The 26905-nt window shown below is 36.5% G+C and overlaps 1 protein-coding gene across 5 annotated transcripts in view; it reads left to right on the top strand.

The window, feature by feature from the left end:
* The window catches only part of LOC108744688 (alpha-catulin), a 296147-nt gene that overhangs the window by 57459 nt on the left and 211783 nt on the right, over nt 1-26905 (top strand). For all 5 annotated transcript variants that reach the window (XR_003231151.1, XM_025974677.1, XM_025974676.1 and 2 more), the window contains 3 exons: nt 17330-17490; nt 19222-19431; nt 21885-22119. Coding sequence is in view for 4 of the 5 variants with exons in the window: in XM_025974677.1 (XP_025830462.1) it covers nt 17330-17490; nt 19222-19431; nt 21885-22119 (606 nt within the window). In the remaining variant the exon portion in view is untranslated. The remainder of the gene's footprint in view (nt 1-17329; nt 17491-19221; nt 19432-21884; nt 22120-26905) is intronic.

The following is a 26905-nucleotide window of genomic DNA, read 5'->3' as shown; positions in this document are numbered from 1 at the left end:
TATCGTAGGGTGAGTGAAGACGGTAAGCCGTTTCACCACCTTGCATTTTCGTGATCTTGAATTCGATTCAATGATTATAATTGATTTCGCTATTTAAACATTCGCTAATTGACCTACTAACACAGTAGATAAGTAGGTGTTACGTTTCAGTTTGCAGTGAAGGTGTCATTTGAACAAAATAATTGGTCGTTCGTTTTGTTAGGAAGTAAAATAAGCCAGGCACTTTCCATATTTTGATAATAACTTCCAATTAGCGTGTAATCGAGAGGTCAAAGCCAACGTTCCGATTGATTTATGGCGGTGGTTATTCGTACGTGCATTGATTTTCCTTTCTTGCCCTTTTGCTACCGCAAAGTGATATTCTTTAGATATTAATTTTAGGTAAATTAAACAGGATAATAGTAGCAAAAATAGGGTGACCCGGCCGGCATGTTTAAACAGTTGATTCCGCTCTGATGGTTTCTACAGTAAGGAAATTAGTAGAGTAGGTACCCAGCCTAATAACACAGTGCAAAGAGCAATACAGAAGTGCGATAAATATTTACATCTGTATTGTTAATATTTTTGTATTATTGAAGTATTGGACTTATCCCAAAGCGCTTCAACTTCAGGGACAAGAAAGTTTTTTACCCCACATGTACAAACAATTCTAGATAATACAAATCAGAACTGCAAAACAGTTGAATAAGTATTTATTGATAAAGTTCATTTGATTAAAACTTTATACCGGGTGTCCAGTGATGATCAAAGCAAGACTAATACCAAGACTTGCACGCAGTCTTGGTATTGATCTTGACCTTACTTCTTTGTTCTTGGTCTTGGTCTCTTGTCATGAGTTTTAAAGACAGTAGTGTCGATAATTCTGAGAGTTACGAGAAGTCAAGAACTTACCTTTCCTCTAATGCTTAAATTGACCTTTTTTCCAACGCATGAATTGCCTTTCTAGCGAACAAAATAGCATAACGTACTTGAAAGTAGTAAAATATATAAAAAAAAAAAATAAAAATTCTCTATATTTCAACCATGCGTTGTCCATAATAGGAACAAAGACATTCTTGTAGATCTCTTTTGTCAAACAGTGGTAAAGATTTTTTTTGAAGTGAAACTTCTTTGGGCTCGTTGAGAGTAAAATCTCAAGGCCATGAAACGACACGTTTTGCAACGTTTTGTCTTGCGGCATGATAGACTATGAGAATAGAAAGGCGTTCATACGCATATCGGTATTACAGTCAGCTGTTAGTGACCGGCAACTCATATGTTATAGTATAATGTATATTCACTATAGTATAGTGCTAAATTAATTTTTTGGTTATATTCGTGCAGTTATATTACAGTAAGTGTATTACAGTAAATGTTTATTTAACAACAATTAATATTTATTTAAGAGTGAGTATTAGTTCTTGTTCGTTCGGTTTTGGTTTTAGTTCTGGTCCTGTTCGTTCGGTCTTAGTTTCATTTTTGGTCTTGTTGATTCGATATTGGTCTGATTCTTACTAGTATAAAGACAGTCTTGCATTTTCGCAAGACAAGACCAAGATGACTGAGGGTGTCTCATGGCAGGGTTAGGGTTTTTAAAATAACTTAAAAAAGTTACACATTTTAGGAAAAAATACTTTTATTAAAAAGTTATTAGCAATAAGATTTCATTATTTAAAAATTATGTGTTCCAGATGTCTTCCATTTTGTTGCACGCACCTTTGGAATATGTCCATGGTGTTTTATATAAGGTTCAATTTTGTTTAGTTCAAGGCGAATGTTTTCTTTTAACTCGGCGATATTCCTCGGGGTATTAATGTAAACCTGGTTCTTAAAATACTCCCCACAAGAAATACAACTAGCAATAACGTTTTAATACTTGGTGAAAAGGGGTCATGACTCGTGGGTGTGTAGGTCCTTAAAACTACCTCCATTTTTAATTAATTATGAGTACAACATTTGTCTTTGGTATACAACAAAAGAGTCAAGTCCGAGGGAGAGCTAATTTAATTTAGTATCGCGGTTTCGCGGTGGTGTGTCGCAAAATACCCTGATGCGATTACGCTCGAGTTGTTAGTGGGTTAGTCTACATGCTGCCATGATTAATGTGGGATCCCGTTCGTTTTATTAGACTTTAGATTGCTTCTTGGTGCTTTGCAATCTGGTCGGGTGGTGTCTCCACTTTACATTTGTTGTTGGAAATAATACTGATGTTTTATGCTTGATTTATTATTTTGTTCACACATTTAGATATTTGAACGTCATGACGGAATTGACATTTACTTGATGTACACGCTCTTCTTGATGTTAGCGAAACAATTGTCGTGATTCGAATAAAAATTCCGAAATTTATTTATTTTCTATTATTTTTACATGAGACGGGGAAAGTCCCGGAGGATTATAAACGGAACGTGGTAGTAACCATCCCTAAAAAGAGAGGTACGATGATATTTAGAACAATAAGCTTAACTTTCCATGCGTCAAAAAGTTAAAGTTGTACAGAGGCGGATGGAAAAAAGGGCGGAAGAACTATTAGGGGAAGATAAATTTGGGTTTAGAAGAAATATAGGAACGCGGGAGGTTATTCTAGCTTTATGGGTAATAATAGAGGAAACGATAGAAAAAGGAAAGAGTGCGTACATAGGATTTGTAGATTTAGAAAAAGCTTTTGATAATGTTAAATGGGACAAGATGTTANTTTGGGTTTAGAAGAAATAGAGGAACGCGGGAGGCCATTCTAGCTTTACGGGTAACAATAGAGGAAACGATAGAAAAAGGAAAGAGTGCGTACATAGGATTTGTAGATTTAGAAAAAGCTTTTGATAATGTTAAATGGGACAAGATGTTAAATATACTTAAAAACGTAGGGATGAGTTACAGAGATAGAAGAGTGATAGTTAGTTTGTATAAAGAGCAACAAGCAGTTATAGAGCTGGGGCTGCAACTTAGAGAAGTAAATATTAGGAAGGAAGTCAGACAGGGATGCACACTGTCCCCGCTATTTTTTAATCGATACATCCAAGATGCGACTAACATTATTAAAGACAGTACAACTGTAGGAATAGATATACAGGGGCAAAAGATTAGATAGATTAGATATTCTTAGATTTGCAGATGATATAGCAGTATTGGCATCTAGCACGGAGGAGTTAGAGATGGTTTTAAATAAAATGGAAGTGGTATTGACAAAACAGTATTGTATGAAAATAACTAGAAGTAAAATAAAAAGGAAGAAAAAGTAGGGAAAGAGCCAATATAAAGATAGGAGACGAAAGATTAGAATAAGTGGCTGATTTTAGGTATCTAGGAAGTGAGATAAGTGAGGATGAAAGGAGCAGTAGGGAGGAGTAGGGATATAAAGCAGAGAATAGTGCAGGGTCCATTCGCCTTCAATAAAAAGATTCTATGATCGTAAACGGTTAATTTAGAAATTCGAGAAAGATTATTAAAGGTGATGTTTGGAGCGTGGCGCTGTACGAATGCGAATCATGGACGGTGGGCGCGGTGGAAAAGAAAAGGTTAAAAGCGTTCGAAATGTGGTGTTACAGATGACTGATAAGAATACCGTGGATGGAGAAGGTTAGAAATGAAGAGGTATTAGAAAGAATAGGAAAACAGAGGACTCTTTGGAAGTCAATATGAAATAGGCGAGATAGGTTGGTAGGACACCTTCTCAGGCATGAAGGTCTTGTCAGAGACAAAAAGTGGTAGAAATGGAAGTATTAGAGGGTTAGAGGTAAACTTAGATTCTTCTTCTACTCTTCGCAAATAGTTAAGAATGTCGAATGTTCTAGTTTCAGGAAAATGCGAACATTAGCCCAGGATATGAAGGAGTGGAGTGCATGTACATCTTAGGACTGACGACCTTATGATTATGTTGATTATTTTTATGCATTTAGTTGTTAGTTGTTATTTTTCCATTATCCATCATTATCGTCCATTCCCACGAAAACGGCCTTCCGCCTGATCCTTGAAACTCTGTGCGCCTGCTCGTTTTTATTTTCGGTTGTACAAGTAGATGTCTTAGTAAGATATTGTCTGACGGACAAAATTTTTTATTTAACGTTAAGCGAAGATAAACTGCTATAATTAGTAGAGTGCTCCCTAATAACTATCTATGTGTTAAATTGTAGACGATTTAATAAATAATTAACAGATCGGCCTCACCGAATTTTCAAAGTAGACGACGGTTCATGCGTTCTAAGGAGATTGATACAAGAGAATCTCAGAGATCACCAAGAGGTAATGCTGATACATAAAACAAGGTTTATGTTGATAACACGACGATGTCGTAAAAGTTTAGGAGAAACCATAAAGCTAATATCTCAATAGCAGTAACGAAAGAGATTTAATCCAAAAACCTTTGCTGGAGTTGAAGTATAAAAAGCTTTGCATAGGGAAATTCTGTATTTAAGGAAGTCCTCCTGTAGGCTATTATTATAAATTTATATACTTATCTAGAAGGTACATAGGGAAGAATGGATACTTTTTTATCTATGATTTTGCATTCAACGTGGCAGTAGACGTTTGTTTTCAGAGTTAAAGTTTTTTATATGGTGCTTGAGCCTCGACAAATGGAATAAAATGGTAGAAAAGATTACATGTCATGACATAGAACTACACTTAGGAATTACAATAGCAAGTACGAACAAGACCAAGACTAAAATCAAGACCGAACGAAAAAGACCAAGATTAATACCATGCAAGACCTAAACCAAAAATGCAACTCTAAATTATAAATGATTACTTCCGGTGGATTTATGAGTTAAACTTCTGGAGCAACTTTAATATATTTTTTTCTTGAAATAAAACAAAACAGGGAATCTGAAAAAAGGGATCTACAATAATTTTCTCGGAGTAAGTTTATTTGTTCCTATGTCTGGAAAATATTAACAATTTTTTTCCGTTATTTTTTACTTCTTTCAAGTATAAAGTGGCAAAATAATTGCTAAAAACGATAAAAACTCTGGTAGTTGGTAATAGTGTTTTTTAAAGAATAACTTTACAGTGTTGATCTACTTTCAATAAATCTTCAAGATACAAAGTTACGATTCCGCCTTCGCGAAGCTGAGATTTTTTGGATATAATGTATCTTTGCAATTCGCACTTCAGGGTTTGCACCAGACACCATAGACGCCATCTATTTGAGCTCAATCTCAATCAGCTGTTATGTTTGTGAGTGTTTATTTTTAAGTGCATCATTCATTAGCGTATTTTCCTTCTCCACAGTAACATGGGGAACGCCGCAAGGTACTATCGATTACTCAGATTCAGTGCGGAAATAATGAATTGTATTGTAAAAGGTAAAAAGTATCTACTTTACGAATTACCTGACAGTAACGGGTTGTGGGTTACGGATTTGTTTTTCCCCAAAGGAATCACATAGCTACAGCCTTTGGATATAGGTACTGTGTCCATCTGCTGAGGTGTTGGGATACAGCTTAGCTCTGTCTCTACAAGTGTAAGTCAGGCGTCAATTATAACAAAGAATATCAAGCCACATGGTGTGGAGGTTCAGACTATTGCTTAGAATTCGAGGGACACCGGTTCGATTTTAGTGTGGGAACACTCGGTATAGCGAAAAACATTTATTGTGTGTATCAATTAAGCGTCTACATTTGTGCTGACTTAGTTAGGTCGCGACACACTGCGACTAACTGGGTCAACAGCAAATACACACACAAATGTATTGTGCTGAAATGTTCCTCACCATATAAAACCATGTAAATAATTTAGTATAAATAGCCTGTAAATATTTCAATAAAATTAGTCTAACACCAGGCTCACTCTTATTCTGATGCTGATAAAGTGTCAACCCTTGGGATCATCAAAGATGCAGATAATGTGTCCAACGATATTACTAAATCGGTTCTTCTCAGAACCACAACTTTGATAGTCACATCTCTCATCACATACGACTACAGAGAGTGGCTACATTAGGTCCTTCTGCCCTGGTCTTAGCTTTTTGTGGTTTCCTTACATCACATGCAAATCCTTGGACCTTCCACAGATAATTCTTCACTTCCCTTTTGTTTTCATTTGATTAATATATTTCTAAGATTACTCAAGGGAGATTGGAGAGTACCTGCCCAAATTTTTTTGATAACAAAGAATACAATTTTAGCTTACGATTTGTACACATACTACGTCACGCATTAACGACGTAAACACAGTTGCGGTGATTTTTAGAGGGATCAAACGGTTCCAATAGAAGGGGCCGATTATGTAATAGCTAGTCGTTTTCTGAGTTCAATGCCTCCCCCATTTTATTTTTAAAAACGTGCCCAATAGCTTGTACTGGAGTCTTGTGCTTCTCGACCTGTAAGCGCTCCTTAACCTGTTTGAATGCATCGGGCTGTTGAGAAGTCCTGCTCAAGGGAAAAATTACGAAATCTGACGTCGGTTGTTGGAGTGCAAGTACCTACGTGAGTCCGAAGGAAGTACGTCCGTTAACTCATGTACGTTGCAATTTGTTTCGTGTTTTGTTCAGTGTTTCTCGCTTTTTAGCAAGTAACGAGTTATCAACCCGAGCACCTCGATTTCTAAACCTGCAACCAACAAACGAACGCAACTTCTTCATAAGTTAGATGAAGACAATGTTATGTGAATAAATAATGGAGTCGTCATGTAACATAAATTTGATGAACACGACACAATAAACTTTTTTCAACCTCTACGTAATAATAATTACTTTTCTGCTCTTTGTTGTTAGAAATGAGGAGGTAATAGAAGAAGAGAGGGCGAGATGGGTTAAAAGGGACTTTCTTAGGCATGAAAGTATAGTTAAAGTCATACTAGAAGCAAAAACAGCACTTAAGGAGAGTTCTAGTGTAGTTCTTAGGCTTTCACGGCCGGCGTCAATCGTTGCTGTGTTCTCTTCCGGGCTTTTTGGCCGTGATCCCTGGAATCTTGCTTTTCCAGACGTTTCGCCGTTCTTTGCTGACGGCATCTTCAGTGGTGACTGGGCGGGTGCTGAGTCGTAACTGATGAGTGCAGCAAAGAACGGCGAAACGTCTGGAAAAGCAAAATTCCACGGACCACGGCCAAAAAGCCCGGAAGAGAACACAGCATCGAAGAGTTGTAGTACTAGGAAAATGCGAAGATTAGCTAAGAATAGGAAACAGTGGAGGTGCGTGCTCATCCAGTCTTAGGAATGACGACCCTATGTTGATGAAGAGTGGTTTTAACTTTGATTAGGTGATGGTTTGAGTTGCTACTGCCTCTCTGTACTTCTCTTTCTAACTGTCGTATCTCTCTAACTACCCCTTCATGTCTTAGAAGGTGTTTGGTTGTTCTATTTCTCCTTTTCCTTATTAACCTCCATATTGTGCCTTCTGGACTAATACTTTTTCCAATAATTCTCATTTCTAACCATGTTCCAAATTAACAGAATGAATTCTTTTTGGAGAAACGATTGTACTCTGCTCTATTATTTGTTTTATGTCTACCTATTTTTAGGGTTCCGTACGTCCGAATGAAAAACGGAACCCTTATAGAATCACTCGTGTGTCCGTCTGTCCGTCATAGTCAATTTACTCCAAACCTATTGGACCGATTAAGTTGAAATTTAGTCCACATATGAATTTTTGTGACCCAAACACGGATGAATAACGTAAATAAATTAATTTTGAACATGGGGGTCATTCTTGGGGGGCCAACAGGAAATTAAAAGAAAAAAGTTTTGCAAACTGTACCGTGTGACACATCAAATGAAAGGGCTTGTTTTAAGGGTCGCAAATATACAATTTTAACATAAATAGTTTTAATTTTATTTAAGAAAATAGGGGAAAATTGACCATTAGGTACCCTCCACCCCCCTAACTCTACTGAACTTTCTTTACTTATAAATTACATAAAAATTAATAAGAATGGTAAACTATAAACTATGGTCTGAACATAACGTAGTAAATTTTTAAACAAAAAAATATGGTGCGTACAAATTTACACTTGCAGTTTGATTATATGAGGGAACATGTTTTTTTTTTCAACTACAATGGGAAGTGAAGTGCGAAGTTCTCGGGTTAGAATTCCGTACGTCCGAATTAAAGACAGAACCCTTATAGAATTATTCGTGTGTATCTGTCCCTTTTTTATTGTGAATTATCCAATATATCTGACTTCCTAAACCGAGGACTTCCAGATTTTCGTCTTCAATTTTTAAGTTAATTTTAACCTTACTTTATATACTACCAGCATATTTGATCCTTCCCTTATTTGCCTTCATTTCATACTCTTCTGCAAAATGATAAAAGTAATTATGTACAGAAGTTAAAATTAAGAGTATCCGAAGTACTTAATGTTTCACGTCACTTCGAATAACTTTTTACTGTAGTAAAGTTTAGCACGTAAGTAAACTTTGTAGTCGTTATTAGTACACCCTCTAAGTGGTTGAGAAAGCGCCGGGAGAGTTATGAAGGATGTGATAAAAACGGCAGGTTAGCAAGTGAAATTTATGGTAGAATATTACGACTTGCTGTTCTCGTTCATTAGCGCCCTTGAAGGGAACGTCGTGCGGTAGTCGTTTTGTCGAAATAGCTACAGTAAAAGCATCGCGATCTAAAATTGTGTGCGAGCATCTTCGCTATAAAAAGATTTTACTCAACCGAAGATACTGTTAACATTTATTAGTTGCTGAACTTTTCACGAAATAATAATTAGGATATGGAAAGGAAATGGGAAGTTCTTAAAAGGTAAAGGTAAAGCGAAAACACAACTAAATAGTTATTTGCGGAAGCGGATGCGGAAGTGTAATGATTTTAGGTGACTCTATTAGGAGGACTTAGCTGGAAGTCAAGGAAGTTTCTAAATTAAGGTAATAATTACTAATTAGAAGAGAATAAAATTTGGAAAATATCAACATACGCAATGCTAGGAAATAGATTTATGTCCTAAGCTATTGGAGAAATTGGGGATTGGGTAAAAGCTGGCGTAGGTACATGTGCCCACCATGCTACATTCGTACAAGCAATTCTGTATAAATTGCGTTTTGAAAACGGTCAGATTCGGCCAGCAGATAAAAGTAATAAATTTTTACGACTTGTTTTATTGTTCTGGTATATTGCTTTTCAGAAAGACGTGAAATAAGATTTTGTTAAGTTTCGATAAGCTTTTGTTATAAAACCAGATACAGAAGCGGGTGTAGAGAAGTATGCGGAACTTCCGCAATTCGGTATACTATTGCATAGCACTTACCGCCGAAACTCATACCTTAACCCAACCTAAGTATATCGTCAGTGGACCTACATATCCTCGCAGTGTTGTCTGGTTTAGTTGTATGTAACTAATAAAGCGAAAAATAGGAATTCTATTAAAATTAAAGATATGTTAATGGCTTCAAATTGCGGTTAGCAGATTAATCTAAAGCCGAATACGTACGTAAAACGTATTACTAATTTAAGCGCCGCGAGCTAATGCTCTAGAAATGTGAGCGAGCAGTAAAAGCTAATTCAAAGCTGTAAAATATCGAGTGTGACATTTGCTTTAAGTCGACTTTGAAACAAATGAGATTTTGTGTATTATATTGTTTATCTCTTGTTGTTAGTTAGTAGTGGAAAAATGGTCAAAAAAAATGTATTTTTCGGCTAAATAATGTAGAAAAACAGCAAAGCTTGCGTGAAATGTCGTAAAGTCGATCGATTCACTATATTTTAACAAAATATTTACGAATTAAAACGCTAAGAAAAACGTTTTTCCCTTGTAATTATAACGGTTGTTGCATAAAAGAACGGATTGTATTACACATCTATTCTTTTATCTAGAACATCTTCGTTTAATCGAAATCTTTAATTAAACTTTAGTTATTTTTACGGATTGCAGTTGGAAATAAACAATTGAAAAAAAAGTGGGCGAATCTAAATGTCTCCATTCGGGAGTATATTTGGTTGCATATATATATTCTATTAAAATTAAAGATATGTTAATGGCTTCAATTTGCGGTTAGCATATCATACACGTGCGGCAGAATTGAGTATCGGCAACCATGGACAACGATAAGTTGGTGCGACACACGACATGTGTGAAAGCGTATATTTGGTTACATTGAATACACCTCACGTGCAGTATTTTTACCGCACGATTTATCAATACAAATCGGAATGCATTTGCGACATTTTTTACTGCAACGATTTTAATATCGGATCACATCAGTATGAAAGCGTTTGCTTTAAATACATTTAATATGTTGGATATATTTTGATATCGTTGCGATTTACCGCATGCAGTACATCGTGTGAAAGTGGCCTTATTGTTAGTATTCTGTTTCTTGTATGATGTCATAACCATTGGAAACGATGCTCGTATACGTATTTTACTTTGCCTTTTTCGTAGCGGTTTTTGCTGGCGTTTGTGCGTACGTACGTACGGATGTCATGCTTTTATTTATAAAGCCATGCCGTCTCATAAATTTGTGTAAAGGCAGCAGCTGCGGAAAAGGAAAAGAAAAACGGCTCGTAACGTGTACAGGCACGATAAAAAGAAATCTACGATAACGACAGCGTAACTTTGTCAGCATTTTCTTACACGATACACGCATAAATTCTATTAGCGCCTAAGTTAGAGTCCCCTGTTCCTGTTGGGAACTTCAACGGCGCTGTTCCACGTTAGATACGTTCTTTTATTTATGTGATTAATTAAGTCACTTTATTGTTTCCGAATTGAGGTCCTTGTATTGTATGATTAATTGTAATTAATTGTGTAATTATGATTGAATGAATGAATGAATGAATTAATTAATTAATTGGTCGGAATGAGTGAACTCTTTTTATCGTGGATAGAAAAATGAGGAGGTTTTAGAAAGAGCAGGAGAACAGCAAGCTGCGGAAGTCAATAAGAGGTAGGTGATATTAGGTTGGTAGTACACCTTCTCATGAATGAAGGTCTAGTCAGAGACATATTAGAAGCAGAAACAGGAGTTAAGAGGAGTAGAGGTAAATCTAGATTAGATTACTGTTCGCAAATACGAGGGTGGATTGATAAGTTTCCGGCCTGACCAAGAAAAACAAGGTTTTTAAAAATTTTTTTTTTTTATTTCTCAACATAATCTCCTCCAAGGCTGATACATTTCTCATAGCGGTGTTCCAGTCTATTAATGCCATCTCTATAGACTGATTCGTCAAGCTCCTCAAAATAACCATTTACAGCTTCGATTACTTCTTCATTGTCCGCAAATCTCTTACCGCCAAGCCATTTTTTGAGATTAGGGAACAGAAAATAGTCACTCGGGGCTAGGTCTGGAGAGTAAGGAGGGTGCGGCATCAATTCAAACTTTAGATCGTTGATTTTAGCCGTCGCAACGATTGACGTGTGCGCTGGTGCGTTATCGTGATGAAACAAGATTTTTTTCTTCGCCAGATGAGGTCGTTTAATTTTCACCTCGTGGCTCAAACGTTGCAATAAGTCTGCGTAGTATTGACCAGTGATAGTATTACCCTTTGCAAGGTAATCAATGTATATAATACCTCTTGCATCCCAAAAAACAGTAGCCATAACCTTGTTCGCCGAAAAAATTGTTTTTGCCTTCTTTGGAGTTGGTTCCCCTGGTCCAATCCACTGTTTAGACTGTTCTTTGGTTTCAGGAGTGTAGTGGTGGACCCACGTTTCGTCAACGGTTACGAATCGACGCAAAAATTCGCTTGGATTACGCTTATACAATGACAAATTTGCGGTAGAAATGTTTTTTCGAATCAATTTTTGGTCGACTGTTAGCAAACGCGGCACCCATCTTGCACAGAGCTTTTCCATATGCAAATGTTGGTGCAAAATATGTTGCACACGTTCATATGACATCTTACAGGTCTCAGCTATCTCACGCACTTTCAATCTGCGGTCTCCCAGCACTATTTGATGAATTTTTTCGATCATATCTGGAGTTGTGACCTCAACGGGGCGTCCTGAGCGAGGCCCATCAGAGGTGCTCACACGACCCTTTTTAAACTCGGAAACCCACTGCTTAACGGTTGAATATGACGGGGAGGATGTCCCCAGTGTTGAGTCCATCTCTTTTTTAATTTCCTTCGGCGTTAACCCCTTCAAATAAAAGTATTTGATGACAGCACGATTTTCCTGCTTTTCCATTTTTACGAAAACCACAGAGGCGTCTTGTTCAGCGTGCTGTCAAACCTACACTAGCAAGGAGATCGGGCTGAAACTATAGCTACAAGCTATCCAAGGATGGTACTATAGAATGTCACCTCAAGGTAGGCCTAGTGGCGTCATCTCTTGGTTAGGCCGGAAACTTATCAATCCACCCTCGTAGTTGTTGAGAAATACGATAATTGACTCAAGTTATTACGAAGAAGTAGAGATGAGTGTCTAACCATTGGTCTTCGAGCTGACGACCTTATGAAGATGATGAATACGTCTTCATATTTACGAATGTTAGGATTGAAAGAATAGATGCAGACTTCTTGGAGGTTTTGCAGAGGGTAATAGATAGAATAAATGAGCTATTTCGCAGTCAAATAACTCAGTGGCTTCCAATCGTATTTCACGTCAAACGATGCCTAGTCTATACCTATTAAAGCAATGCTCAGTTTGATGTGTAATTGATAATTATGTAATTGAATGTAACCAGTGAGACGACCAAGAGCAGTCCAGAAAGTTGAAGGTTGGGACTGTATTTTGCAGTTCGAGGAAAGTCAAAATCAATGATAAAGAATTTAAGGAAGGAAAGAAACAGCCAGATAAGTAAAGGGTTAACTGTTAATATCAAAATCCATGTGGCAAAAATAAGCCCCAGAAGTCAAACTCCCGGTCAATAATTTGAAAAAAATCGGAAAATGCCAAATCCTTATATCAATTTAATTTAATTAATTTATCAGTTACATATAAAAGATAGCATTGTTTTGATTGATTCGGTATAATTTAATGTGAGATATGATTAGAAACTAATGAGCTGTTTGATTTTAAAATCGCCTATCCATTTGTCCATCATTGTATGTACCATTTCAGTTTGGTTGAAGTTAGGATTTATCAATAGTCCGTTCAGATTTGGACAGTTGGGTACCGTTGTCGACGCTACTCCTTGATTATCATCACAAAGTCGTCAGTCCTAAGACTGGCTGGACAAGCACCTTCACTCCTTCCTATCCTGAGCTAATTTTCGCATTTCCCTGAAACTAGATCATCCCACATCCTTAACTATTATCGAACAGTAATCTAATCTAGGTCTACCTCTACTTCTTTTAACTCCTGTTTCTGTCTCTAATATGTACACATTGCTGTCATTTTAAGCATGGCGACCCCGTATATCAGTTTTTGTTACGTAAAACTTATTTCTGGTCCATACCACGTTATATATGCCAATCAGGTAAATTTTTTCCACAACAACCTAATCTAAATCTTTGGTACACATCACTTTACATATGCCAACTAGGAAATTCTTTCTAATCATATAGTTTATTGTATAATTTAATATAAACTGATGGTGTATAGCACTTTACACAAGTCAATCAAGGTAACTTTAACCATAACCTAACCTAACCTAACCTACTGCTTACTACTCGGGCGACCCGGGTTCTAATTCCCGCAGATGCAATGCTTTTTTCCTTTTTCTAATGTTACGTTGAGTATATCGATGATATATTACGAATATCGGCCACACGTGATGCTATGAATAAAAATATAATTTGTAGTGGATACTTTAAAACGTCACATAAACGCTTGTTAATACAATACCTTCAGCACACTGTAGTGTACGTTCAAATGGGTGGTATTTTAAACTGTTTTTATTGGTCGTGTGCCAATTTTATAGTACTTACCTAAATAGTTTTTATGATACTTTTGGTTTATCAGACAATATCTTTTAATTGAGATAAACGAAATAGATAATGCTTTAGGGCGTAAAACAGAAGTTTATGACGCGGGTGTTGTTGACAGAACCACTCGTAATATATAAAACGTAATCCGGCGTTTATATGCCACTGTTTATTATAGAAGTTTCAAAATAAAACGACATTTCAGATTAATCTAAAGCCGAATACGTACGTAAAGCGTATTACTAATTTAAGCGCCGCCAGCTAATGCTCTAGAAATGTGAGCGAGCAGTAAAAGCTAATTCAAAGCTGTAAAATATCGAGTGTGACATTTGCTTTAAGTCGACTTTGAAACAAATAAGATTTTGTGTATTATATTGTTTATCTCTTGTTGTTAGTTAGTAGTGGAAAAATGGTAAAAAAAAAATGTATTTTTCGGCTAAATAATGTAGAAAAACAGCAAAGCTTGCGTGAAATGTCGTAAAGTCGATCGATTCACTATATTCTAACAAAATATTTGCGAATTAAAACGCTATGAAAAACGGTTTTGTCTTGTAATTATAACGGTTGTTGCATAAAAGAATGGATTGTATTACATCTATTCTTTTATCTCGAACATCTTCGTTTAATCGAAATCTTTAATTAAACGTTAGTAATTTTTACGGATTCCAGTTTCTCTTCAAACATTTGGTAAAGCAACATTGAAAGCGACTGTATTTTTGTAGACTTAAAATTTAAATAATAATTCTCATCTAACTTAAAAAGAATTATTCACAGTGTGGCTTTACGATTTGTCTAATAGAGAAAATGATAGACGAAAGAATTAGCACGTACAAGTGATTTGTAAATCTAAAAAACTTTTTAATAACGTTATATGGGAAAAGTTGTTAAGAATGTATGACTGAAACACAAAGATATGTAGAAAAGTGATATGCTATAGTTCGGATAAAAAGCAATAGACAGTTTAGAATTCGAGTAGCAAAACAGGGAAGTAAATTAAAATAAAAAATTAATTTTTTGTGAATTTGAATTTATTATTATCAGTAAAAGTTCATTTTTAAATCTAGAAAAAAATAATTGAGCAATCAAGGACATTAACTTCTTATATGCATCTTCAAATTACTTGAATAATATAGATGTATAGGTTATTCTAAAACTTTCGGGGTTAATTTTCTGAAACACATGATTTTGTTTTGTATATAAACTCATCTTCAGTTACTTTAAGCAATTTTTTTTCTCATGTGAACTAAATAGTTAACTTTGTCTTGGTGTGAACATCCTGAGTCTGAGCTCAACTTTTAAATGACGATAAAACTTTGTCGAATATTGTGACCTTGTCACCGCTGAAGTAATACGATAACTAAAGATGCTTAAATCTAGAAAATTAAATTTCTTGGATAGCATGAATGAATAACAATGTTAAGTGTACGATGGAAAACAAATCAAGTATGCAGTTTGAAAGTTTCCAAGTGCCAAGTCTCGCCTTGCTTTCACAATCGAATTTCAATAGATACGGTCTTTTGGCCTGGATGGGACAGTTTTAATATTCTCATTAATTCTCACCAACTTTACCTTCAAGAGACCTTGATGGTAATTTATTATATTGGCGCGAGAACAAAGGGATGGTAGAGGGAGACAGAGAAATAAGACCGTGGACCATTATTTACCTACGACGATCGAGTAGCTCATTACGTTTACATAAATATGAGGGAACGGAATTATATTACGTGACCTGTCAGGGAGGGAGGGGTCCTCAAAAATACCACGCATGGTCACAGGGGGTAGGGGGGGCTTAGGGTTTCGTTATGTAGATAATATATTTAAAACTTTCTGTATACAAAAAATGATTTAAAACCATATTTATTAATTACTACGTGAAAACCACAGGGGTATGGTTTTGGCATATATACTGCGGGTGGTCACTGAGGAGGAAGGGGGGGTAAAAAATTGTAAAAAATGGGCCACGTAGTAGGAGTACATTTCCTAAGGTGTTTTAGAACTCCGTGGGCAAAGAGCAGCCACTGGTTCCTGAGATTCCAAACTCATCATACATCACAAATTAGAACTTTTATACATATAATCTGTGTACCAAATGTTACTGAAATCGTATGAAACGATTTGAGTAATTAAAGAAAAATGAATATATTTGCAATATGTCTGATCTTGCTCTAGATCCATAGAGTTTTGATCCACTCTGTAGATTGGCCTAAAGTATGCCTCTCGATCTGTGACACCTGACCTTAAATAATTTTGCTTTTAACGTTAGAATGAAGACAGAGCAAAATGAGAACATAATTTACTCACTAGTTTCATGGTTTTCCTATCGTGTAGTAACTTAAAATTAATGAATAGCTAGATTACCAAGCCTAACTCTATTAGTGTGACAAATTATTATTTATGAAGAAGCTAGAACTTAAACTCTAGAATATTTTCGCAGTAGCAATTGCGAATGTCAATATGTAGTATGCTTTTTGACGTGACAACGTCTTATAATTCGATGGAGCCGGCTGCACGCACCAGAAAACATGACTCATGCGGCGTTACCTCGCTCTGAGGCGTTCCATTTAAGGCTTGAAGTGCAAGCGAGAGCGCGGAACGAGCGACAAAGAGGCACAATCGGCCTCCGCGTTCGGCAGCGTTCGACATCTGTCTCTCTCCTACTTGAGTGAGCGATGCGTCCGCGTGGACAGCTGCTATACAATAATACATTTCCATTTGCCTCCTTCTCTATATCCATACAAAATATCTATCAAACAAATAAAATTAAAATTTTCTTTTGAAAAATGAAACCATTCCATCAGTATTTTCTTATGACGTTGTCACGTTCAAGTATCGCCAGTAAACCGACTTTACAGACAACCGATTTTTTTCAGTAGGTTTCTCATTGTAGGTACGTATTTAGAATTACCAGTATTGCTATTATATATCTATGTGTTACGGTTAATATGTCTACGTGATGGATAGTTTGTAAATTAGCTAGTCATTTCATAGTATACAAATTATCCAAATGTCTGGTTTGATAGACATACCATATTAAAATTATTAAGTTATGGTAGGAGAAGACAAACACTCATGAATTGAGTGTTGCAGTTGCTTTGTATTTTCTTTCATGACTTCGTGAGTGTAGTCTTTTCCTGCCATAACCTTATGACCCTAACTATAGACATCTGGTCAGCTTACAAACTAATTGATCAAAAAACTGAATGGATAATCCAGTGGAATGAAAAATGTTCGATGAAAGTAATTATCGGTCAGCAAAATCCAGACCTTAATTATAATCATATAAGGACATGTTTTTAATAAACAGGCAGAAACCAATTTGCCGTTGACAGTGGATTAGCAAAATAAAAAAGCTGATATTAAAATAATCCTTGGTTAACAAAATTGACTATACATACACGTCCTTGATGTCCTACATGGTCACTTCTACCCATACACCATTTAATTTTTTCTCACATAAGTGGTTGAACATAACCTAACCTAACCTAACCTAACCTATAGGTTAGGTTCGGTTAGGTTAGGTTATAACCTAGGTTCGGTTAGGTTAGGTTATAACCTAATCTAACTTGCTCATTTCATTCAAACTAAATGGTTTGTTTCAGGAAGTGCAATAGAAAGGATTTGCGGAGAGGCGGAAGTTGAGATTCTATCCGACAGGACAGTATTAGTACGTGCCGCTAGATGTCTACTCGGAGCGGTGACTCGAGTTCTTCTTTTAGCAGACATAGTCGTAGTCAAGCAATTGCTATTAGCAAAAGACAAGGTGAGAGAACATATCTGAAATCTAGATGTAAATGGAAAAAGGGTGCAAGGGAGAAGATGCTTAAATCACTGCAGTTTTAGGGTTAGATATATTATAGGGACAAAAGATTAGCATGACTTGATTTGAGGAAGATATAGCAGTATTAGCATCTAGCAAGGAGGAGTTACAGTTAGCCTTAGGGTGGTATTGATAGAAAAGTATGCAATGAAAATGAATTAAAATAAAACAAAAATATTGGCATATAAGGGATGTAAAAAGGGCGGTGTTATAGGAAGATGTCAAAAATACTGTAAATAGAATTTATTAGAAAGAGTAGGAGAACAGAGGGAGTTAGGATAGGAAGGACTAGCTAGACCCTAGAGACAAATTAGAAGCAGAAACAGTACGAGTTAGAAGGAGTAGAGGGATACTTACATTATATTACTGTTCACAAATAGTTAACGATGTAGGCTACTAGAGTTTTCGAGTAATGCAAAGAATAGATCAGGGGCGTAGATAGGCAGGGGCAAGGGGAGGAGACATTGCCACCTAGCAAGCTCATTACCTCTTCCAGAAAAGGCTCTGACGAGTCATGATATCGACACAAAGTCTGAAAACAGAAACCAAACACATTTAAAATTTAATACATTCACAGCTATTGAAAATTTGCTCCTTCCCTAGGAAAAATTTTTAGCTACGCTTATGGATGTGTCTAAACACTTTACCTTATGATGATGATAGGTGGGGGGGGGGTTCTTAAAGAGAAACCACACTAAGACAAGTCCCTAAAAGAGGGCAGTAGCTTTTTCAGTACTCAGGGTGGTAGAGATAACGAGGTTCGGTGGTGGCACTGTGATGCATAATACTGCGATGTGGAAGGCAACGGGAAACCATCACATTACGATATCCCAAGACGAACACACCAAACTCGAATGATGACGTCCTCTGGGGTAAAGCACCCCGGACGTAAACTAGTCCCCTATTCGGAAGCGTTCGACATGTGGTGTTACCGGCGAATGATGAGTATACTGAAATAGAAATGAAGAGGTATTAGAAAGAATAGGAGAACAGAGGGCTTTATGGAAGTCAATAAAAAATAGGCGAGATAGGAAATCTGTAGTTCTTAGGCTTTCACGGCCAGCGTCTATCGATGCTGTGTTTTCTTCCGGTTTTTTTGGTCGTGGTCCGTGGAATCTTGCTTTTCCAAACGTTTCGCCGTTCTTTGGTGACGGCATTTTCAGTGGTAACTGGGCAGGTGCTGAGTCGTCATCAGTTACGACGGGCCACGGCCAAAAAGCCCGGAAGAAAACACAGCATCGAGATAGGAATAGTAATCCTTCTCAGGGATGAAGCTCTAGTCAGAGACATATTAATGGCAGAAACAGGAGTTTAGAGGAGCAGAGGTGGAACTAGATTAGATTACTGGTTACAAATAGTTAAGGATGTGGGATGTTCTAGTTTTAGGGAAATGCGAAGATTAGCTCAGGATAAGTAGTGAAGATGTGTGTCCAACCGGTTTTAGGACTGACGACCTTATGATGATGAATGATAGGTTAAAGAGAACAACTTTGCGTTTATAATGTGACCCATTATTAGATATGTGTGATCATTGTATCTCCATTAAACATTGAATTGGAACGCCCTGTATGTTTTAATTTGTGTATATGTACTATGTGGTTGTTGTACTCTTGATTGTACTGTTTTATGTAACACCCGTGTACACTTTTGGGAACAACATAATAATTTGTCCAGGTCCAGCGGAGTCTGGGACGACTGGAGTCAGTGAACAACTTTACGGAGTTCGTGAAAGCTTTCAGTCAGTTCGGTGCTGAAATGGTGGAATTGGCGCACTTGACCGGCGACAGGCAGAACGACCTGAAGGATGAAAGGCGGCGAGCTCAAATGGCAGCCGCTAGACAGGTCCTCGAACGTTCCACGATGATGCTTTTGACTTCGAGCAAGGTGAGTCTTATATTTTTTGTTTGTAAGGGAATGTTATACGTACAGGGAGGTCCAGTGTAATGCCATTCACAAACACACACAGGATTTTATATACACCAATAATAAATCGATTTAATAGCGCCCTAATCTGGAGTATTGATGCTACATGACGAAAAATCAATCTTTGATAAAGCTTTTTAAAATGTAGATCGCATTCTACCGATATTTACCGTAACTGTAATGTTAATTAATATAACGTTACGTTTTTCTTTATTTTATGTTCTTAATGCCACTTTAAATAATACTGTATACTATCAGCGATGAACAAAGTTAGTTAATCTTTATCGCAATAATAATGCATAATAATGTGTAGTAGATGTTGGTATCTACTTTACACAACACAACCGTCACCGTTTACATTATCCGTCGATGCAGCTGCTTAGTTGTTATCGCAACTTCTCTGAACATTGCCTATTCACGCACAGGGACGGCTTCGGATTGCAGCTTTCTCTGGCTTTCGCACAAATCTTTTGTTTTACTCGCCATGCGATTCCCTATTTCCTATTGAATCTGGTTAATATCCTCACAAGCTTGCTACTTATTTTAGAAACACCCTTTATAGGTACTTGGCAAATCGAATCTACTTTGCAATTTATATACGTGATCGATTCACAAACTAAATTAATAAAATTAAAATTTATTCAATCCTCACGATTAATTATTAATTATTGCGTGAAATACAACCAATACTTCGTAGTCATACTTCTCTAATCAAAATCTTCTAATTGCAACCACTTATGGTCGATTTTTTTAAATAAATTTGATTGAAGAAAAGTTTCTGCTTTACACTTTTTATTTTTTATAACCTCAGATCATGATGTTAGACAAAATATGTAAGTACATTGCTCGTTTTGATCTTAATTGCTTCTTTTTGTGACTTCCATGATTAATATTGAGTGCCACAGTGGTGATTTGTCGAGACTGCCTATAGCGTGCTGATGAAGTACAATACGATCGAAATGCGTCGGCGATTTAGTTAGGCAAGTAGATGCTTTCGTAAAGCTCTTGTCATACATACCAAATACTATAGATGGCGATATATTGTCAATAACTGACTATGTCTCTAGTTTTCCATTTTATATTATATGTATTGCCTTCGTTTAAAATTCTGCTGTGATTGATGAAAGCTGACGTCATGATCGGTATTAGCAGCATCAAAATTACTTTGAAGTAGTTATACAATTTAAGGGAGCAACAAAAAGTTATAATTTGTAGATCCGTGGCCATTTTAAAAACGTTTTATTTCAATTGTTTAGGCTACATGGAAACGCTATTTAAATAGTCATTTGTATCTCCATATGTACTATTTCATTGTCCACGTTTAAATCTGTAAATTTGTCGCATCAATGGGTTTGATTTAGCTGGCGAGTGGCTTGATTGTAACCGTTTTGGATGCGGTATTTCCGTTTCAGTGGCTAACAAAATGCGGATATAGATGCTCTAATTTGAAAGTGCTACAGGCTTACAATCGCCAGTCGTGTAAATCCTATTTCGGAATTTTGTTGATTATCTTCGCTAGGCTGAATACATAAAATCGCTTTTGACTGTTCAAATACAGCACATCAGTTTAACTTATTATACGTCATTACCTTTGTAGAGACTAAAGACTAGGGGTCCTTTAAAAAAAATCGGTCATTTTTTCTTTTGAAGCACAGAACCCTAGATAAATAGCAGGTAACTTAATTCACGAAACATGATATTTCATAATTCTCTCAGAGTCTCTGAAAGCGAAACTCTAGTCTCCGTCTCTCATCGAGTCTCTCTGATGTCGCTGCGTCTCTGAATGAGAGACTCGAGTCGCTCATAGAGAGATCCTCATTTCGCATCCCGCCTGTGAACGAGAGACTCGAATCTCTGAACGAGAGACTCGATTCTCTGAACGAGAGACTCGATTCTCTGAACGAGAGACTCGATTCTCTGAACGAGAGACTCGATTCTCTGAACGAGAGACTCGATTCTCTGAACGAGAGACTCGATTCTCTGAACGAGAGACTCGATTCTCTGAACGAGAGACTCGATTCTCTGAACGAGAGACTCGATTCTCTGAACGAGAGACTCGATTCTCTGAACGAGAGACTCGAATCTCTCAACAAGTGGTGTTTCGATAGACATGGTTAAAAGTTTCTAAGTTCAACATATTTCAGAGATCCCAGTCTTTCTACGAGAGACTCGAGTCTCTCAATTTTTCAGTTTTATTCATTCAGTCTCTCTGTGAGAGACTCGAATCTCTGAACTAACAATCTTATCGTTCGAGTCTGTTATACAGAGACTGTGAGGTTTCATAAAAACACCTAGGCAATAACTAAGAGACTGTGAAAGACTGTGACAGACGCTGAAAGACTCTGAGAGACTGGAGAGAGACTGAAAATTTTTGTCTAGGGAAGTCTTTTAATTGGAAACAATTTCTCTTGCAGACGTGCCTGCGACATCCTGAAAGCACGACAGCCAGAGAAAACAGGGACACCGTGTTCTGTCAGATGCGGAGGGCCATGGATCTGATACATTACGTGGTCAAAGACGGTGTTCTCAACTGCGTCGAGCCCTATTCTCAAACTGATAATTGTGAAGACTTCGAAGCCGAACGTTCGTCTTTGTGTTCGTATATGAAGCGATTGCAGAGCCTGCTTGAGCTTTGTAGAGTTACCTTAGGTAAGTTTAATAACATTTTTGATTTTTAATTTAACGTTCTATTCCATTTGGAGTTTTTTAAGGTCTAGTTTATAAGTGGGTATCCGCGGCAAAACCATTACGTTTAATGGTTTACGTATTCGTTCTGGCGAGTTTTTTTATTAAATATCACCCTTACCAAAGTCCCAAACTAATCATTAAGTTCCGTTAAAAAAGTCGTTAAAAGAATCAAACAATGGCATAATTCATGATTGTCGGATTTTCAATCAGACAGTTGTGTTGAAATCGTTGAAATAAGCTTATAATATATTTATAAACACCAAGTCTGCAAGGTGACAAAATCGTACTAATAAGTCATTGTTCATAGTTAGTGATGAGTGAATATGCAAGATAAAGATCAATTACGCAAGATTAAATGAAAAATTTATGATTTATGAGTTAAACTATTCAAAGCAACTTTAATTTTGTAATGTTCGTGGGTTTAACAAAATTAACTCCTAGGACTGATAACGACAAAAACTATTTATTTACACTAATTATTAAAGAACTTAAAAACACTATTAAATTATTACTAAACTAAGGTTATGAATTATTCTATTTATTTACACTACTGTTGATATATCACTATNTTATTGAAGAACTTAAAAACACTATTAAATTATTACTAAACTTAGGTTATGAATTATTCTATTTATTTACACTACTGTTGATATATCACTATTCACTGAGCTATTTATTTCACTGCTATCTCTGTCAATTTATTTCTTGATTCACTTCTGCAACGGTCAATTTATTTCTTGATTCACTTCTGCAACGGTCAATTTATTTCTCCTCTCTCGGCGATCGTCTCTTCCTTTAAATACTCTTTTGTTTACTTTCTAGAATCTTCTGGAAACATCCGGATAGTTTATTTTTTCTTTGAACTGTATAACTGCTTTCCCAGAACGCAGGTACGACACACACATTTACAAACACGGCGCACATGAAGAAAGGCGCCCGCGGCTAGTCGGCGAATCGATAAGCCGTTCACGCACACGTGTGCCCGATCGCACACAAACACACTCGTGCTCGCTACAATATATTCTTTTCTTGGAACAAAACATTTTTAGTATGTGAAATTTTCAGTTTGCTTTACTAGATTTTAACACTCAATATAAGAAAGAAAGAAAAAAAAGAAATTTCACCATTGTTCAAAAAAAGCGATATATAAGAATGTCCTCGGAGTAAGTGTCCTTTGTTTCTTTGTCTGGATAACACATGGTTGAAATATAGAGACAAAGTAATTTTTTTTCGATATTTTTTACTTCTTTCAAGTATCTTGTATTATTTTGTTCTCTAAAAGGTCAATTTATTCGTTGAAAAAGGGTCAATTTATGCATTGAAGGAACGGTAACTTTAGAGTTTTCATAACTCACAGCAAGATTAGAAGTATTTGAACAAGATCAAGTTTCAGATCGAATTAGCAAAACCAAGACTGTAACATCACTAGTACCAACCTATCTCGTCTATTTATTATTAACTTCCATAAAGCCCTCAGTTTTCCTACTCCTTTTATGAAAATATCAACTTTAATTTGACAAGGCATTTGAACATTTGACGAAGAGAAAACCTTACTTCTGCCACAAGACTTAACAAGCGAATGTAGCTTTCGTAAATTACTCTTGGGGCATTCACAACTTTCACACAACCTATTGGCATAAATTACAATTGTATTATCTACGACATAACTTTTGTCTGACATTAGATTTAGGTACATCAGTAATTGTCTGAGAGCTTAACGCTTTACACTAATGGATTTTTAAGTAAAAGAATCCTAAATGATGCATTTCAACCAAAAAAAATAATTAACATAACTATAAATATAATTCTAATAGTCATCTTTAATAAAAAATACTCGGCTTCTATATAAAAGTCCCATGACTGGTTGGATACGCACCTCCACTCCTACCTATCCTGAGCTAATCTTTGCATTTCTCTAAAACTAAAACATCCTATAACTTCGTTTAGTTTCTGTAGCGATGTGACCTTCAGTTTGACCGGCGTAAAGTAGAAAAGAACAGCACTAGGCTAGAAAAGGAAGGAGACAACTCTCGGCCAAACTCTTAACCGGTGAGGAGCGTATAATCTGTAGAGTACTGCACGGAAAAATTGACCATTTTATCCACTAAAATTGCATTGCTCAAATGTGCTGTTATTTGTACCAATTACTACTGAAAATATCAACGAGGTGTTTATTTATATTTGAAGACATATTAAAGGCTTTAACGCTTGTTTTCGACTCGCATTACTATTCATGATTAAACAAAACTTTTGGCAGGTACTGTAATGAAAAAGTATGTTTAATGAACAAGAGTCGAGAGTATAATGAGCTTTTTTCTCCCTACCTACGATTTTGCAAGCGCGCATCCAATACATTGAAAGGGGCACATCGCTAGAGAAAGTAAATGAAGTATACATCCTTAACTATTCTAATCTAGGTAAGTAAATGAAGTATACATCCTTAACTATTCTAATCTAGGTCTAACTTTTTTCCTCTTAACTCTTGCTTCTGCCTCTAATATGTCACTGACTTCGTGCCTGAGAAGGTGTCCTACTAACCTATCTCGTCTATTTCTTATTGACTTCCATAGAGTCCTCTGTTTTCCTATTCTTTTTGATACCTCTTCATTTCTAACCTTCTCTATTCACGGTATCCTCATTATTTGCATGTAACACCACATTTCTAACGCTTTTAACCTTTTCTTTTCCGCCGTGCCCAGCGTCCATCTTTCACACCACATTTTGAATGCCTTCATACCCGTGCTCCAAATATACCTTTAACAATGTTTTGACGCGACAACGTCTTATAATTCGATAGAGCCGACTGCAGGCACGAAAAAACATGACTCATGCGGCGTTACCTCACTCTGAGGCGTTCCATTTAAGGCTTGAAGTGCAAGCGAGAGCGCGGAACGAGCGACAAAGAGGCACAATCGGCCTTCGCGTTCGGCAGCGTTCGACATCTGTCTCTCTCCTACTTGAGTGAGCGATGCGTCCGCGTGGACAGCTGCTATACAATAATACACATTTGCCTCCTTCTCTATATCCATACAAAATATCTATCAAACAAATAAAATTAAAATTTTCTTTTGAAAAATGAAACCATTCCATCAGTATTTTCTTATGACGTTGTCACGTTCAACTATCGTCAGTAAACCGACTTTACAGACAACCGATTTTTTTTCGAAATTCTAAATTAACCGTTAGCTAGCATTAAAATGACGCTACCCTGCGCTATCCTCTGATTTATATCTCTACTACTCTTTCCATCGTGTGTTATCTGATGCTATTAACGAAGTACTTATCAGTTTTGCATTGAAATAGAAACGTGGAATCACGTAGTATCTATTGTGGTTAAATTCGGTGACAATTTTCATTATAATCCATCAATTTGACTTGCAAATGCTCGTAGTACGTATTATTACACCCTAGATGTAGCCGTTTTCAATTAATTTCTTCATCATTTTTAGGTTATCGTTTCCATTTCATCTATACATATATACGTGTGTGCACGTATGATGTTGTGTTGTAACATAAATCAAAATGTTCCCTTGGCAAAAACGATATTCCTGACATTCCCAATTTCCTAGGAGGAAATTAATAATCGATAATCGCATTATAACAGAATTATAACCCGCGCTATAAACGATACCCCGAACATCATTCAACGTTCTACCAGACACTGAACAAACAGACACAATAATATCCAATAATTTGAGTGATCGCATCAAGAAATTAAATTGAAAACGTTTACTGTTATCAAATAGACAATAAATTGATTCGATTTTCAGCGAAAACGAACGCAAATGTTATAATAGTATGGAAAATGTCGACGTTTGATTGTTACAATCGGAAATGATAGGGTAGCTTTATAATCAAGAGTGATCACGCAAGAAGGGTTGTGATAATACGTAGATATCTTTTAATATTTCCGTTCTTATCTAATATTTTAAAAGTTTATAAATTTGAAATGTAGTTTCATCTAGTCTAGACGAAAGTAGTGAAACTGAATTCGGGTTTTGATGATTATATTCTAGGAAAAATTAGTTTGGGTTAGGTTAGAGGGTCAAAAACAAGTGTCAGCAGGGCCGTAGCGATGAGCTCGGGGCCCCGGTGCGGTATTCCGCAAGGGGCCCTTCTTAAAATTGATGATCAGAAAAATGTCATTAAAAAAAATGTTTTAATTTCACGAATAGATGATTCCCCGTGCAGCACTGACAGATAACCTCTCACGGTGATGCCAACGTCGCGGTGTCGGCATGGGCGGCAGTTGGCAGCATTGAAAATGAGCGAGCCCGAAAAATAAATTTCGATAAAACTATTGATGATTTTGCTGCTATCAAATCGAGAAAAAAAACGTTTTAGAAATAAGAGCAGGCACTTGATGTTTGTGCAATGAATTCTATAGTGATGTTTCGGGTGATATAGATTTATGGTCAGCAATTAGTAATTTTTTATGGTAGCAATGATAATTATATCAACGGATTTAAGGAAACCATGAATGTAGAAGTATTCGCGATTTCGAGATGTATGCATTCCATGTAACTACGTACCTGATCAAATATATGGAGTATTGTGACAAAAATTGATATAGAAAAAAGTAAAATAAAAAATTATGATGTTCATTTCGTAGTTTGACTCAGCTCATCTCTAACAGCATAGTTTTTTTTAGAAGTCATTTTTTGAAAACAGAAAACTGCTAAGGGGCCCCTCGACTGCGGGGGCCCCGGTGCGCCGCACCGCTTGAACCGGCCTCGCTACGGCCCTG

This window comes from Agrilus planipennis, unplaced genomic scaffold (assembly GCF_000699045.2).
Source record: "Agrilus planipennis isolate EAB-ADULT unplaced genomic scaffold, Apla_2.0 scaffold16, whole genome shotgun sequence".
In the NCBI taxonomy this organism is placed as follows: Eukaryota; Metazoa; Arthropoda; class Insecta; order Coleoptera; family Buprestidae; genus Agrilus; species Agrilus planipennis.
Note: the sequence above shows the minus strand (reverse complement) of the source record. Positions and strands in the feature narration are given on the sequence as shown.